The sequence below is a fragment of the Lipophrys pholis genome (assembly GCF_963383615.2).
Source record: "Lipophrys pholis genome assembly, chromosome: 16".
In the NCBI taxonomy this organism is placed as follows: domain Eukaryota; kingdom Metazoa; phylum Chordata; class Actinopteri; order Blenniiformes; family Blenniidae; genus Lipophrys; species Lipophrys pholis.
Window position 1 is genome coordinate 13,783,418 of NC_137634.1, and position 17,656 is coordinate 13,801,073.

The window sequence follows — 17,656 nt, forward strand, 5'->3', positions numbered from 1 at the left end:
GAGTGGTGTTTGCAGCCTTATGCCCAACCCCCAGTGCAGAGGGCCAGGGACCATTTGTTGTCCATGTGGTCTGACCTCTCCCCTGTAATCAGTCTGGCATGGTGAGACCTGCTGGCCTTCTGCTGAACGGTGTAGTATATCATCGACTGTTTTCTATACGGCCAGCGTGAAGGAGCAACACTAGTCAAAGTTTGCTTGGCTCCACGTGGCTTCAGATTAAGGCCTCCCATTATCCTACAGGCTGCTGTGTTGTGATAAGCGCTTGTGAGGCAGCCATGTGTCTGCAGGCTGCAGGTCACATCCTTGGGGGGTGCTGCGCACAGCTCCACTGAGAGAGTGTGTGAGCGTCCAGGAATGTGTTGATGGAAATCACAGCTGAACATATGATTGCTCCAACCTCAGCAGTCCTGCTGAGGCCCACCAGCAACAATTTCGCGCATGCACGCACGGTGCCCCTCCCCTTTTCCAATTCCACACACACACACACACACACACACACACACACACACACACACACACACACACACACACACACACACACACACACACACACACACACACACACACACACATGGGCACACGCGCAAATATGCACGTACCTTTACATTTTTCACCCCATATCCTGAAGTCAAACACGCTCCCGCTGTCAAAAAAACAAACACAAAACAAACTATAAATGCTCCATAACTCTCGCAGTCAAGTAGACAAAACACTTTAACGTCTTTGTAAAGCCCCAGCATCGTCTGTTTGTTGATACATGCACGTTGCAGCCTTGTCATCTTAAAACATAATCATGGGTGTGTGTTTCATAAGGTCCAATACATGTTGAATCTGCAGGCAACATTGCCATTCCTAAAGCTGAAGCAAACACTAAACACTGAATAAAATAAATGTACCGAAAAAAGTCTTATTTGTGATTCTTTTTCAACAGTAAATTTAAATAATGGTTGTGATCAGATATTATTTGATCCAATTCATACTACAAAGCACTAATACCAAGAAAAAAAGATAATATACCATCAGGAGTCACAACCATCACAGTTTTACTAATCAGTTCTGTCCCATCAGTGAATCTTCCCAAACCTTTTTTTCCTGAAAACACTTGATTTTGTTGTCTTATAAATGAGTAAAAAAGCCCAGAGTATAGTTCAAAGATGTTTGGAGCATGCTTTTCCATGCCATGATTCATGAATCTTTTCCTCAGATTGGACTTTCCTTTTTGTACTTGATGTCAAATGTTACTAAGAAGATCATTTACGTAGTAGATCAAAGAAGCCCACCTCTTTTTTTCTGTTTTCTTCCAGTAATTCTCTGTATCTGTGCAGCGTAAAAGAAACATGACCGTAAGTACTACTTTGAGCCAGATAAACAACAACTTCCTTCACTCCTTCTATGTCACTGCGCCGTCCACATAGTAAAAACAAAGCTTACTCACTCCTACTACGCAAGCGACAAGATAAACTCCTCCATAATGACGCTAAAGGATGTTAGTTGTGGCCTTGGCTGAATGTGGAGTATCTGTAAGCCGGTCAATTCTATTGATTGCTGTGGGTAAGTAGCAGAAGCAGCAGCCATGTCTGAAAGGAACAGGCCTTCACATCTGCCAAGTGTTGTGTATTTACAGGCCACTGGAGAACAGCTTGTCAGGCTCTGTGGATCAAGCCGCTGCACCATTAGTCATGCCCACTTTTTCAAAATTATCTCGAGTCCCGAGCCCTGAACAGACGTTTGTCCGCGGTGGCCGTCTGATCTCATGTCTCGTGAGTTGGTGAGCTTAAAGAACATTAGGATCCAGTCCAGGTGCGATGGAGGAAATTGGATGTTGTAATCTCAGAGACACAAATTACAACAAACTGTTTGTAGGGAGGACACATGGTTTTGAGAGTAGAAACAAAACAGCAGACATTTCAAAGTTGCAGTTGCAGTTGTTCTGTGTGATATTCATGATAGCCTCCAGGCAAACTTTGAAAAGATGTTATCTCACTCTTTCAATAATCAGGATGTATACTGCCTCCTTTGCATATGGTTTGACATCATTTCTCGCCACATGACATCTTGAACATAATAAGATTTCAGACCTTGTTTTTGGAAACAAATCCCAAAATCAGAATTCCATCCAACTTTTTTTCTTTTTCTTTTATTATGGTGGTGACTTGGTTGTTGGCTGTGTCCAGTATAACAGCAAGATCCAGAAATGTTCATGTCACAAGTGGCTAAACTCCCACAAGCAGTGGGCTGCGATTAACGTCTGATCCAGAAACGATTTATATTGTTTTGTGTGGGCTCGGTATTTATGAGTAGCCTCATTGAAAATAACTTTATGAAGCACAACAATATATTAATTCATGAAAAACATATGGAAACTTCATAAGACTCCACATCAAGTCTTTCTTTGACATTCTTTCGTGAATTACAGTAACAAGACTGGTGTGTGCTTGTAGTACCTGTTGCCCTCTTTGGCATTCAGATGTACATATTTTCCTACGTTTTAATGCCTCGGCATGTGTGTTTTGATCATACATGTGCTATACCTGAACAAAGTCTGTAAGGCATTTTAGTCCAACACTGCATAAACTCATATATTTAATATGCTTGTACAGGTTTAATGGGTATTTTCCTTCAATTTCAATAATCTCAGCATTTTCTGACAGAAGACACACAGTGTGTGACTCCTAAAGTGTAAATCAACTCCAGTTTATGTCAGTAATTCATTGCTTTTTGACAGAGACTACGCATGGTGCGAGTTATTGGCTTCTTTATCTATGTGCTAATTTGTCTGAGAAGAGGCAGCTGCTCACTCCTATCAGTGCCAGAACTCAAGAAAAATAACTAAAAGATGTAAATAAAAACAACTAAAATTTCTCTATGCATCGCTGCATTTCCTCAGCTCTCCGAATTCGCTTTAATCCCGCCAATCCCATGCGATGAGGGGGCGCCCTCAATCAGATCTCTGCAAGAAATGACTGGGTTATTAAATCTCGTCTCACTTCTTAGGATATCCAGTAATCTGGCTGTGTTATGTGGGACAGTTAAGCCGTCAGTGTGAATGAGTGAGGATATTGCTATGTGTGAGGAAGGAAGCAGCTGTTACACTTGAAAAGCTGAGTGATGTGAGCAGGAGGTGACACAAGGTTTTTGCTGTGTGCGGGGCTTTGTTAACTCTTCCACTACCTCGCATGAGAGACCTAATTTCACAGCATAATAAAAGAATCACTTTGAGCCCCCGACCGCCCCCCTGCCCCCCCCTCCCCAGCTGTCCCGGTGGTCCTCTCCCTGATTGTGACCTCAATTGTGGGTACCAGCACAGGGTTCAGTTTTAACTTGCCCAATAACCAACACAAGCACTTTGTTGTCCCCTCAAACTTTCAAAGAGGAGAAATGACTGCCCCTGAACTCGCTCATTGCATCATAAAGGCTGACTTCTACTGAGTCAGTAATAATTAGCCGCTACTTGAAAGTCACGTTAGCGTAGCCACATCCCTAGTCTGTGAGTAAACCATTGTTCACTCACATTAAACAAAGTTCCTGCTCCTCCTGTTACCCCACACTTTTCAGAATAGGGCACTACTAATTCTGTGTGTCTTCACGCCTTTCTTCAAAGTTTTTTTGTGTGTGTGTATGAGAGTGTGTGTGTGTGTGTGTGTGTGTGTGTGTGTGTGTGTGTGTGTGTGTGTGTGTGTGTGTGTGTGTGTGTGTGTGTGTGTGTGTGTGTGTGTGTGTGTGTGTGTGTGTGTGTGTGTGTGTGTGTGTGTACATGAGGAACATATACTTACCATTCCATTGCACAGTGCTATAGTTTGGTTGCCACAGCTGTCTCTCATCCTAAACCTCCCATTACTCCATCACGCTTGCTTCCTTTTGTTGGTGATTTAGCAATTCATCACATCATGTCTGTTGGGGTGAGTAAGTCCTTTCCAGGGAATTCTGTAGTGGGTAAAGAGTTACCGTTAGCAGCACCGGAACTTTTTTATTTTTTTTGGGGGGGGGGGGGGTGGGGGGGTGTAGGCGTGATTTATATATGGAATAGGGCTCACTTTAGTCATTGATACACTCACACTGAACTCATCCTGTAGTATATACAAGGGCGGCGGGCTAACAAAACACCCTTTGCTCCATTTGCCTGTTTTCACAACGTACAGCAAGTGTGGGTGGTGTCGGTGCGTGTGTGTTTATGAGTGAAAGAGGGCCGCGACGCACACGTATGGGGATGTGCGCCTTCTGGCTTTCGGGGAACAGCAGGGGGAAAAACCTTTCGTCCGAGCAGCTGGCCACTACTGTAGCTATGAGCACAAGACCCAAATATGGAGCTGTGGTATATGTCTTCTGTATCTGGTAAAGGTTGCAAAGTCTGCTTCTCCTCCGAAATGAGGGCCAGCTGTGGAAGATAAGAGACGAAGAGCACATGGTGGATACCGCTCTTTTTGTCCTTTTAAAGTGAAGAAATGTAATTGTATTATACTGTGTTAATCACCGATCCTCCTTTCAAAGTTGTGGTTTCTGTTCCTACTGTTGTCCTACAATTAATATCTTGAAGCAGTAAATATATGACAGCTGAATCTTCAGCGGTAAGTTTGTGGAACTGACCAACCTCATATGATATGAATCAGTTCATACTAGTTCAGTGGCTCCGATTGAGTAAAAGGTGTTTGAAAACATCTGGCTGATTGGCCCCTCATCGGCAGATGCTGTAGGAATTCACTAAGATCGTGTCACTTGGCCCTCAGCTCCAAACTTGTCACCCTCAAGTTGCAAATCTGCTTCTCTGACCTTCACCATCAACCGTCAGCGCCTCTGCCTATCAGGCCGGGTTCGACCAAATATGTCGCCGTGTTTATTGACTCCTAAGTAGATAACCATATGTTCCCTCGGCCCGTGGAGGGTTCCTCTTTTTCACTACAGTGAGTCAGTGGTTTGAGTCTTGGGCTAGAGTAAATTCACAGTGACAGCGAAGGAAATTATCTGAATTCGCGCCCTTATGCTCCTTCTCACCTTTCGCCGCTCGCCAGTTGTCGCTCTGCCTACCTGCTGGAAAAGATTCAAGCTGAAGGATGCAGTAAACAATAGTTTCTCGGGTCAGAGTGGGGGAAAGGAAAGCAACAGACAATCCTCACACTTAAAAAGTGAGAGCAAACAGCTTTTAGAGCCCGAGCAGCATCTGAAAAAGACAGATCTGAGAACAACCCTGTCAGGAAGTGGGCCACGGAAAACACCATGTGTCACTTTGTTGCCAACTGCACGCATACTGGTGCCCGCCAGCGCTCACACTAGCACACGTTACTGCGCCCGCATCGTACCCTGCCCTTTCCCAAGTGCGCTGTGCTTCTTAGCAGCGCGTGAGCAGCTGTTGTGCAATCACATACTAGGTTGCTCTTTGATTTCACTTCACCACTGAGACGATTGAGGCAGGCAAGACCAGGCATATCAGCTATGTGACTGAAAAATGGTAATAGGAGACAAGAATATAAAAGAAGACGCACTGGTTGTTGCAGTGGCAGTCTTGCTGAAGAGTGGGTGGTAGATTAATGTGCCTAGCTGGCTCCATTTTGTTCATTTCTAAACATTCCTGTTTCATTCTGAAGGTGTTTGAATTGTGGATAATTTTCTATTGAAAAAAGCTTTAAGTGCACTCTCTTTCATAATGGGCGCTTTCGTGCGTCGTGCCCACAGTAAATAGTAATTTAATTCCTCTTTGGGTATTTGACATGAAATCTCTTTTCTCATTTTAAACGCCGTACAAAACGCTTCAAAGCGCAGATGCTGGATATTGCTATTGATTGGGTGTGGCTATACTGTATGAGTGGAAGTAACATGCTTGGTTTTTGTTAGCCTTGGCACACTGAAATATTTTCCAACTTCTGATCCTGTCAACAATCCTTCTCCTCTCTGCCTTCTTCCTCCCTGCTGTATGTCTGTATCCATCTCCTTTTTTTTCTCTCATCTGTTTCTCTCCTTTTTTTTTTTTTCTTTCTTCCATTGCTGTCACATTTGTCTGGACTTGAGCTCTTGTCAAAATATGTCGTGGGTCTAAATCTGGGAATGAAAACATGAATCATGTCCCATTTGTTATTCAATTTGCACCATTAAAATAACAACATATCAATCTTTCACAAATTTAAACCAATTGCGCATTTGTTGCAGACAGTTGATATTTTATGCAGACAATTTCCATGTACTATCCGGCCTTATTACTGGTGTGATTTGTCTTTGCTTCCATCTCCTATAGAAATTGTAGCACTATTCAGTATCTCTTGCAATATAACCTTAATCTCAGAGGTAAAAAGCTTTTTCTTCCTTTTCTGTCATGCATGCCTTATCTAAAAACTCATGGCACATCCTCCTTCACCACATCAGGCCCAGCTGTCAACAACCTCATGCTGAACCAAAGCCACACTTCCCAGTTTGGTCTTTTGTACCACGTCTTATCGGCTAATCTTATTTATTCATTCCATGGAGAATAGATGGTCTTGCAGGACAGCAAAAAAAAAAAAGAAAAGAAAAAAGAAAATAGCGCCGTGCATACAAGTGTAGCAAGAATGCATGCAATATGAACCGGTCTTAAGTATTGAGATAAAAGATCGAGGTCCCAGCTGTAACAGGAGACATGTCAAAGATTCTCTGCCAAAAGTCGAGAGGTGAGAGGAGGAGTGTGCATTCAGAGCCTTTTTCTGGTACATAAAACTGACTTGTGGAAAAGCATGTCTGGGTGGCAGAGCTATTACAGATACCCCCCCTATTTATGTGTCTGCTGAAGGGTGTGCACTTAAAACATTTATCACTTTCCCATCTGATTTTTATGGCCTGACTCAAATATCTCTCCTTGTTTGAATTGGGTTGAAAATTAATTTGATTGGATCAAACAAAGTCTTGCCCTTCAGTAGTACCACGTTTGTAGTATTTTGTTTGTTTACACTGATGAATATATATTTATCTGGTCAATGAAGAGCTGATTGAGAATTTTAGTTCCTTTATGTAGTGTCTACATCCACTGACAGAGATAAATATCCATATTTAGGTCTGCAAACTGTTCTCACTCAGTGACACACTCCCAGAGACTTGGCAGCATAATTTATTCTTATTATCATAGTAAAATCATTTTTAGGAGTTAAAACAAACCAAAAAAAATAGTAATAAAGTCCAGCTGGATCTTGTCTTCTGCTGCTTGAATATGTTCCTTGGCTTTTTTCCCCTACACAGATTCAGGTGCATTTGTTTGTGTGTGTGTGTGTGTGTGTGTGTGTGTGTGTGTGTGTGTGTGTGTGTGTGTGTGTGTGTGTGTGTGTGTGTGTGTGTGTGTGTGTGAGTGTGTGTGTGTGTGTGTGTGTGTGTGTGTGTGTGTGAGGGGGGGGGGGGGGGGGGGGGGGGTGCTGCAGAAGTGAACCAGATTAAGCCAAGCTGAAGTGAATTATCAACATTTGTCATAAATTAGGGCTACATGCATACAACTCTGCACAGTGGACGTTCCAATTCCAAATGTATTTCATTACACAATTCAGTGTCCAGGGCTGGGTTGCAAGGTGAAGCACGGCGCTAACCATTCAGTGGAAGCCCGTTTCTGTTTGCTGCATATGCACGGGGTGCCTCAAGAGGAAAAAAACTTTGCAAACGGGACCTCTCTTTTCATTTTTACGATTTTCCTAGAATCCTTTGGAGAGCGTGGAAAGACAGGCATGTTTATGAAGGTTTCCAGATGGTCTTGCTTGCACCCCCAGCTTTCCTTTTCAGTTCTAGGGCCATGAAGGATTAATCAAAGTCAGTGGCAAGGGCTGATGGCTAAACACTGTGGCTCTCGCTAACACAGAGGAAACCTCTCTCCGACTTCCCTCAACTCAGATTCAGCCCCTGGGCTACAGTACCGAGGAAAGTTAAAACCCAAGGTTAAAAAAACCAAGCAAACCCAACCAAACCTTGACAACATAAGTGCAGATAAACAAACTCTACCCACAGTTGTGTTTAGCAGAGCAGCTGATCTCCTCCTCAGGTTAAGGAAATTCATCTCTGACATCCAGCCAGGAGACAACCTTCATGATCGCACCTAAACTCTCTGTGAGGAGGGGGATTGTGCAGCACGGCTGGAGACAGACAGCACCATATGGCAACGCAAAAAAGTGCACCAGAACAAATTGATGCAAGTTGAGTCATATAGACGTAGGTATGTATACATTCCCTGTAACATCAGAAGATTTGAATTTGATGATTTTTTTTTGTTGATGGTCTCAAATCCATCCTCAGTGATTCAACACATCACACTGTGCTGCATTAGGAGAAGGAGAAGATTTTCAATTGCTCTGTTCAAGGTCTCTCGTTTAGAAACCATTTTTAGCCTCGCCATTACAGTCTTGTCTCTCGAGGATAGATGCAGATGAAAGTGCTGTCTGTGGAGAAATGTTGACAACCAAGAAAAACCACAAAGGCAAAGTTGAATCAAAACTGTTAATTTCAAAATTAGATGAAGCTATTTTTGTAAGTAGTGCCGCGCATGGGCCCTTCTGTTATTGATCATTTCAAAATGAGAAAGTATATCAAAGAGTTCTTTTGTTGAAAGAATTAACTCAAATCTGAATCTGCATCCTCGCTGGTTGGTAAACTGGATCGTCTAAATAACGCTGGGGCTTTTAGGGGCTTTACTATATGTTGTTACCAGCCAAAATGTCTTTATCGAACAAATGCAAGAACAGTACCACACTCATCTGACTGCAGCTGCTCGATATGGCAAAGATGAACACGCACAGCATTCACGACACATGTGATGAGAACAACTGACAAGAGAAATGTGCTGCGGTTTGTTAACTGCAGCTTCATTGGATGAGCAGACCAGGTCCAGCTCAGGCCAATATTTTCCAGTAATGTTACAAACAATAAGGGAAAGTGGGGAAACAGTCTCTAGACAGACTGATAAAATATGTCATAATGGCCATATATTCTCTATCAATACATCCAAGACATGATAAAGGTCAGAGTACCACCTGGACGGGTCGCCAGTTCATCACAATGTCACTACAAAGAGATAAACAATCACACACACACTTTATAGCGACTTTTTTGTATCCAAATGTGTAGAGGAAGAACGTGCATACCCCACACTGAAAGGCTTTGTCAGGACTCAGGTTCAAACCAGGACCTTTGTTGGTCTTAAAATGTGAAACATGCTTATTTAGACACTCTGCGTCTGAGAGTTTGGGGAAATGTATGAAACATTGTATATTTGGAGAAACACTATTATCATATTGTATCATATTGCGGCTCTGCTAATAGTTCCAGAGGATATATCTGTATTTATAAAAATCTAAATCCTCATTACCAAGTTGTAAAACATGTTGTGTTTCTTGGACTTTTCTGTCGGGTTCTTGGCCTTGTTGTGGCTTTTTAATCCGGAGTAAACATGTCGCGCAGCCTGAGTAAACACTTTGTCGGCTGAACTGGCTCACCTCAGAAAGAAAACACCATTCTTACATCATGAGTGGGACGGGGTTTGTATGTTCCTCTCCTTGTATGGGTTGGAAGACAGATAGCGGCTACCTGTGACCTGTGATATGGGTGTGGTGGCGCTCTAATTCTCCTAATTGTCTGGTGGAGGTTGAAGTACACTGGCGCTCAAAGCAAAGGGTATCAGGACACATTGGGAACCACTGCAGCACCTTCTGCTGGACCTTATTTCGATTGTGCCGCTTTTGAGATTCAAGCTTCTTTCTTTTTTCTTTTTTTATGTTAAAATGAGTAAGACGCACAGAGAAGGAAGGAGAATTTGTGTTGGAGTGAAAAGTGAGAGAAAAATTGCAGACATTCAGCAATGCACAAAATGCATTTTTCTGTCACTGAATGGTCTTTCAATTTATTGCACAATAACGTTGCTTCTGACTGTATTTTGCGGTTGAGTGTAGTTCATGTGGTGAAACTCCTTTGTGTGGCGACCTGTTGAAAGAACATTTTCATCAGACTCGCCTCACTGCCGAAGGGGCTCAGTCAACAATGGACAACTTAGAGTTTTTATTGGTTTGAAGTGACTTCTTCTGCCATAAAGTCTGCCTCGTGAATATAAAACCCTCATGAATGCCACAATCCAGTTCTGTCTGCTGGAAATCACATTCATTGTGTGGAGTATTTTTTCTCCATTATCTTCAAGGGAGCCGAGTTTGCTGCCTATGTCCTGCGCAACAAGAGGACGGGCTGTGTTTATGGCAATATTATAACATATGGGGATCTTTAATTGAGGAACTTTGTTGAACTCAAACAAACAAAAGCACGATTTTCCTTACGAACCACCTTGTAGTCTTACCAGTTTTAAATGTGTGCCTCCACGTCACTAAACCATACCATTGTTGTTATGAATTGTTACTTAAAGGACGTGAAATTAAATATATTCTGTATTTTAGTGTTCCTTAAAGATTTTTTTTCGCACATTTCTTTCAGATATAATATAGAAATGGTGTTGGAGGCAGGCAGGTTTAACATAACAGTGACAAAAAAAAAAAAAAAAGCTGAGACTGCAGACGAAGATAAAAAGCGGTAACAGACCCTCGTGCAGAAAGTCAAAGGCATCTCAGGGTCCTGGCCTAATATTTTACTGCTTCTCAGCAGGTTTTTACATACGTTTTGTCAGGCTTTACAAGTTTATTATAAAACGTGAAGTGGGTGCATGTGGATGATTTATATGGAATCAGTTTCTTTGCCGGTCTCTTGTGTTGGTCTCTTGCTGTTTAAATCAAAGCATATTTTAAACTTGAAACTTAGACTTAATGGTTTGAAATGTTAAATCTTTTCACATTGATAATTCCTGGTGTCCCTGGCTTTACGGGGTGTGCACACTATGTACTAAAGTTTAGTGGGGGTTTTTTTTGTTCACTGTAGCAACTAATATGGCTTACACTTACATATATGGCTTTAAGCTCTTTTGGATCTCTGCCCCACATGTTGTCATGTCCAGCTCTTTCATTACGTGGCTCTGCTGACAATGCTTGTATGCATCATAATTAAACATTTCTTAACCTTTCTGCACCAGATGTGCTGAATCTGGGACTTGTCTTCACTCTTCCGCGCTGGAGCAAAGCATCTGCTACGGCGGAGTAACTGGAGGACACCGGGAAAAGAAGGGAGGACAGCAGAGGAAAGGAGGAGAGGAGGGAAAAACTGGGACACTGACTGTGCACTGTCATAGATTGGATGTCAGTAGTTAATGACTGCAGGCCAATAAATGTTCCCAAATGAAAAATTGTTGTTAGTACTGGGACGCATGCCATCTTTGAAGTCAGCGAGCGCAGACGCACTTGCTTGAATGTTGCAACGCTATGGGGGAAAAAAAAAAAATCTACGTCCTCTTGAACGTTTGGTTCCATTTACCTGAAAGAATTTATCACTTTAACGACTTGATGATTTTTAAAAAATCTATGGTAAAGCTAATATTAAGTTGACACGATACAGGATGTCGTCAAAGCAGATTTATCCGTAAAGGTGGAAACGATCAGCGATAGCTATGGAGTCGTAATGTTTTTACGTTGATGTTATAGATATAGGCTATCATTTGAAGACATTAGGAAACTAATGAGCGCACAGATACTTAAAAGGAGAAAAAACAAAGTTCACCATGAATGCTAAAAGCCATCTTAGGGTAATTCCTTTGAAGTGTCCAAACAAGGCATTCAGTTTTTTTACTGCTTTGAGGGTAAAATAATGTCCAAAGAACCATGTTTCTGTTTCTCCTGAAAGCTCTCGAACGCAGGCAGGTGGTGTTTGTTGTTTAGGCTATTGAACCCTGTCTGCTGAGGGGAGATGTGTGGGCTCAACTTGCAGGCTTTCAGCTGGACGGCATGGCAAAAACAACCTCGGCGTTACAGCTGTCCGAATCTAAAGTTCACTCACAAAGAGCAGCTATTTATCCAAGACGGTTCAAAAGAAGGTTTTAAGTCTTTCTTTTGCTGTGATGGAGGGACATATTGGTCATTTCTCCTCGCGCCACTTAGCCTAATTTAGTCCGATCGTTACCTGGCACATCCGATGAGCGAATAGAACCACGATTGCATTTGATGTGTTGTCATTGGGAATCAAGTTTTACCCTGGGAGCAGAAATGTTCTTTTCTCAGTTGTTTTTTTTTTTTTTTTTTTTTTTTTGTGTGTGTGTGTGAATGTGGTTGAGGGTGAGGCTTCAGTTCACCACAAAATCTGTCATAAACCAACAGAAATTTTTAATTACGAGAGCATTGATCATGGAGACAAAGTGGAGAAAAGACCTTTTCCACCTGTGGCCAGTTTAAATTCATTTCAAGTTAAGAGAGAATCAACATCAGGTTGTGAAGCAGCAGAATCACGATAAGATTTTAGACAAAACTAATGTGAGGCAGCTAAAGTAATAAAGCCTTTTGACTGAACATGATGAGAATGAGGGGGAGAATAAAAAAATAAATAAAAAAAAAGTGACTACAGTGAAACAGATTTGGCATGACTAGTAGCCAAATAAACTTTGACAGCAGAGCTTGTCCACGGTTCAAATATCAGCCTTGATCCTTTCTGTGTGAAGTTTTCATGTTCTCCAGCTCCCTGTGTGAGTTTTCTCCGGGTCGTCTGTTTTCCACACACAATCCGCCCACATGCAAGCCAGGTGGACTTGGAGATTATGTGTGTGTGTGCGTTGAGCAGCCCTATGGAGGACTGATGACCTGTCAGGACGTTGTCCTCCTTTTTCTCCCGGTGCATTCTGGGACAAGGCTCTCCCCTTCACAAAGCTCTGCGCAACTTGTTTCGGCCGCCTTTTGTTTAGCGTGTTTTTTACCGTTCATGTCTGCACAAGGTTTCTATTTTGAGCGTAGGAGGGTTTTTTTTTTTACAATGTTTTGAGGCTCTCTCTTCCTGACAGCTTTGTCTGATCTTTTTATGAGGTGTTTTACACGCGAGCACTCCAAGCAAGGGGTCAGGTAATGATGAAGTAGTTCTGATTAACTGGTAAAGCTGGAAATGCGTTTGGAAAATCTGGGGGTGGCTATGGAAAGGCGCTTGTTATGAAAATATTCAATGTTTCCTGGGGGAAACTTTGGCAGTGCGATGCCGCGACATTCTATATAGTAGCCTCAAATATGTTACATTTGCAACTCTAGAAATATAGAAGATCAAATTTAACTCTGGAGTCATATCTACATATCATCAAATGAAACGAGCGAGTAACACAATGCATTTTTCCACACCTTTTTTTCCTTTGGGAGTACATTTTGTTTACTAAAACACATTTCTAGTATTTCTTATAATATTTACTTTGGACCTGAATGTGCTGACTGATTTTTACAAAACCCAGACTGATGTTATCTATTTGCCTTGTTATGCTAACCAGTGAGGGACTAACTTTCTATTGTTTTAGCCGAACAGGACATGTTGTCCTGTACCTCTGCAACCAGCACAGACAGCCACTCTGAAAATGTAACCGTGCAACAAATGGAAGTTGTGAAATCTTGTCGCGGTGGCAAAGAGCCCACGATATGTCAGAGCCGGTGGCTCGACCGAAATGAAAACCCCGGTGCAATTTCTTGTCACAACACTCTGCGTGACATGAACATCCGGCTGCTGGAGCTGACGTATTGCGGTTGTAAAAGTCTCCCAATCGGAAACTTTTCTCTCCCTACCAAACAAACTGTCACATTCAGCCAAGGTGCTAATAGCGCCTGACAGCAGGTACGCAGTTGCAATCACATGTCAGCATCTGACATGTGAGGCACACTCCTCAGTTCTCAAGCCCAGTCCCACCACGGCGCCGCTCTCTACTTCTGATAAGCAGCCTTCATCACAAACATATTATATCTATTCAGTCGGGGGGGGGGGGGGGGGGGGGGGGGGGTTAAGTGCAGAAACATGACATTTTGGGCCATTCCATGGACCTGAGTCAATGCATAAACAACTCCTACGCCGTGTCGGGGAAATATTTATGTTTGCACGTAGAACTTCTTGAGAATATGTCAACACTGCTTAAAGACACAATTACATCTACACACTTTGGAGATGGAAAACTAAGAGTCCTTGTGGTGATACAAGTGTATAATGTGAGTAACATAAAACTTTTTAGAGATTCACTCAAGTTCGCATCAAATGGAAATCTTCATTTGAACTTTATGTCGTCATTTATTAATGCTGCTGGGAGAGATGAGGAGAGCAAATGTGACATTAAAAAAAGGTTTGCTCTGTCAAGTTGCAATAATAATTATTTTTTTCCCTTCCCATTGTCTTTCTTTTAATTTTTTCCCAGTAACCACTACGCCATCTCCAGGCTCAGGCCACGCCAGAAGATGCAACGACACAGAGAAGGCCTACTGTGTGAATGGCGGCGACTGTTACTTCATCCATGGTATAAATCAGCTTTCCTGCAAGTGAGTGATCTTTTTTGCTTTTTGACTTGTTTTTAATCAAGCTTTTTTTCTTGGAGTGATAATTCATCTCAAATAAATGTTTTTTTCATGACATCGTTTGCTTATAATCACAATTTCTTTTTTTTGCTTCTTTTTATTTTAACCCCCCCTGTTTGTTTTCATACTATTGCTGTAGTCCCCATCTTTTTCCTTCCAGCAGCAGCGGCAGCAGCAGCAGCGGCAGCAGCAACTCATCACAGGGACATGCTGCCAGTTTGCATAACTACCCACCTGTTGTGTATTTTAACACTAATAATGGAGTGAAGCGGTGGTTTGCTCATCCTTTTAAGTCATGTTTAGTGTACAGCGGGGCCGCACATTAAAAGCCTTTTGAAAATGTCATGAGGTACTGGTTTAGTAGTGAGCAAATATTTATGCCTGTTAGAGGCCCCCAATGAGGTAAATAGAATCCTTGCTTACATTCGGCAGAGGGGATCAAGACCCATGTGTAAAGTGGACTGGATGAACCACGCACCGCTGCTTTCCAGGGAAAAAAAACAGGTTGACTCTGTCACAGGAACAACCTTTTGATCTTTAACATTTAGACTTTAGTTTGTGTTGGACGTGAGCTCGAAGAAACATGTTGATGTTCACAGTGACTTAACAAAAACACGTCTTTTAGGGGGGGGTTTTTGTATTTCCAAACACATTTTAAAACGTTCAGGAATAATCAATTGAAAATAAATCTGCGACAATGTTTTAATTCACTGTTAAGTTATGTTTACAGTTTAAGCCTTTTGAAAAGTGTTGCCCGCTGTTATAATAATCATATTCAAGGTCTGGATTCTTCATTAATTTGAAAGTATCCATGCTTGGGTTCAGCAAACAGCAGTGTATTTTAACTTGCACCACCTTTTTTTTAAATTGATAATGAAAACCAGTCCATGCATACAAATTATCCCTCGTCGCGGTTGTCAGCTATCATGTTGCCTGTTCTGTTGGCCCATGTGTCAACGTCGCACAAGTCCTGTGACTGGTTTGATATACAAGCCAAAACTCTGGGTGGGCCCTCCGTGCCCAGTTGGCTGAAGGCAGAGCGCTCGACAAGCAACGAATGAGGACATGGCTGCAACAGCCGTTCAATACGCTGTGTACAAATTGGAGGCAGCAATAACTCAATTGCTGCAGCTAATTCACTCACGGCCGGGGCATGGGTCCAGAAAAGTTGGATAATGCAGTGAAGGCCTGCAGGGATTTGTTGCCCCACAGCCATCTCATTCAATATAGGCCAGGCTTCAGTGGGTATTACTCACCGGCTAAACAAGTCCCGCAGACAGTTAGCCCTACTTCTATGCCCGGCTCCTTCACTTTGAGGTATTGAACTTTGCTTTAAGTAAGGTTGATGCATGACCTAAACTAAGTAAGGTGTACATATATGTAAATACACTATATTCATCATAAAAATCTGATTGTGTAAATGGGTTTCTGTTACCGGCTTAAAGTATACTACTCATTTGTGTAGTGTATTAGTTATTTTCATAAGTTGATACCACATTTATAGAATGGGCTCTAAGGGGAGTTCTCTTTCAGTTTCGTAGAGCTCAAATCAAGCCATTGTTCTCAAATACAAAGACCTGTGAGCTTACAGTATTCCTGCAGGGTTCTCACTGCGATATGACGTTCCCACATTTTTTTAAAGGATATATGCATTTATGTTTCCCTCCCTGGTGCCTCATTTTCCCCCTCAGAGTTGTTTAAGCTACCTCACCTGCAGACCAGGCAAAAAAGTCAAGTAAATGGATTTTAACATCTAAGTAAAGCAGAGTTTTAAACTTCCGAGCAAGGACAGTGAAAGTAAATTGATTAACTCTAAAGTCACACCAAGTGTTACATTTTGGCTCAAAGCTCGAGTTCCTGCATAGTCAAGCTCAAACATATTATTGTCCCGTGCAGATCCATTGGGGACAAATGTCTTAAGTTGACAGGTGTCATTCACAGGCTTATATTATGAAAGAGAGAGCTATTTAATGTCATGTAAAAACATCCCCCCCTTCTGCTTTTATCACAAGTCTCACCCTGCATGTATGGTTCTTCTGCCATTGCAGTTCATTACCAGCTCAGATCATATTAATTCAACAGCGATCAGACCGGTGGGAAATCTCCCGGTGCTCCCGATGAAAAGTCCAGCCCCGGTCTACATGTGTTTTGAGGTGTGACAATTCCCCGGAGTTATATTAATTACACTTTACCGCAGTGACTCACTCAGAAGTTTCAATTATAAAGACATTGAGTTTACAATCACATGAAGCCGAGAGAAATGTTTACATTTTCTAAAAAGTTATTAAAAGTGCATTTGACGGCTGACTTGAAATGCAAAAAGAAAATTCTTGTCTTAAAATACAAATGGGCGCATGGTGAGTTGTGTCCGCAGTGAATACGCTTTGCGGTTTATTATCTTAAGAGCGACTCCTGCTTCACGTCTCTTAACACGTGGCTAAATGCTTTTTCCTCCTGAATGTCACACGTTTATTTTTCTGCACCACGGTGGACATTTGCCCACTCCTCTGATTTTTAAATTATCTGGTGACAGTTGATTTCTTTCATCTTTCAAGCCAACTTTCCCCAGCCTAGGTGGTGCTATCCCCCAGTTAAACGCCATCACTCAGGATGAGTAATTTAATGCTGGACGTTATGGCGCTCCTGGGAGGGGTTGTGTGAAACCAGTAAATCTGGAGCGGTGACCTTTGTTGGATTGGTGGTCTAGTTGTGGCTGTTAGTGGAATGCTGGTGGCCCTAAAAGACCAACTGCTCATCCTAATGGGATTATAATGAGGAAATATGCTTCAGCCCTCGCACACTTGATCGTGACGGCAGTCAGTCTTCAGTTACAAAAACATAAACTGACGTGTAAGAAACCCTGACTTATGTGTCCAGGCAAAAATAAATAGAGCAAAAAAAAAGAAAAAGAAAGAAAAGAGTTGTGCAGGCACGTTTGTTCCCAGATATAGTGCTACACATTTAGTTTTCAGCTTATTTTTCAAACTAAAAACAAAAATTTGGGATTACATTCACATTTGATTGTCGTGTCCTTTGGTCATGATTATGACGCCGTCACATTTGCAGTTACAAGGATTCATGCGGGAGCTCAGAGAAGAAACCACATTGCCCCATTTTCATCTTTTCTTGCACAAGTTCCCTTGGATTGATTTATTGATCACCCATGAAGCGGTGCATTGTTTATTCCCAGCTACAGTTTCGTTCTTATTTTATCTTCTTACACTCTTTTCTCATCCCCTAAATATAGACCGGTGTCAGAAAGATACCTGCACTTTTAAGAG

The 17,656-nt window shown here is 42.1% G+C and overlaps 1 protein-coding gene across 1 annotated transcript in view; it reads left to right on the plus strand.

The window, feature by feature from the left end:
* The window catches only part of nrg2a (neuregulin 2a), a 47,416-nt gene that overhangs the window by 15,393 nt on the left and 14,367 nt on the right, over positions 1–17,656 (plus strand). Inside the window, exon 4 of the mRNA XM_080483506.1 lies at positions 14,219–14,339. Within this exon, the coding sequence (XP_080339632.1) occupies positions 14,219–14,339 (121 nt within the window). The remainder of the gene's footprint in view (positions 1–14,218; positions 14,340–17,656) is intronic.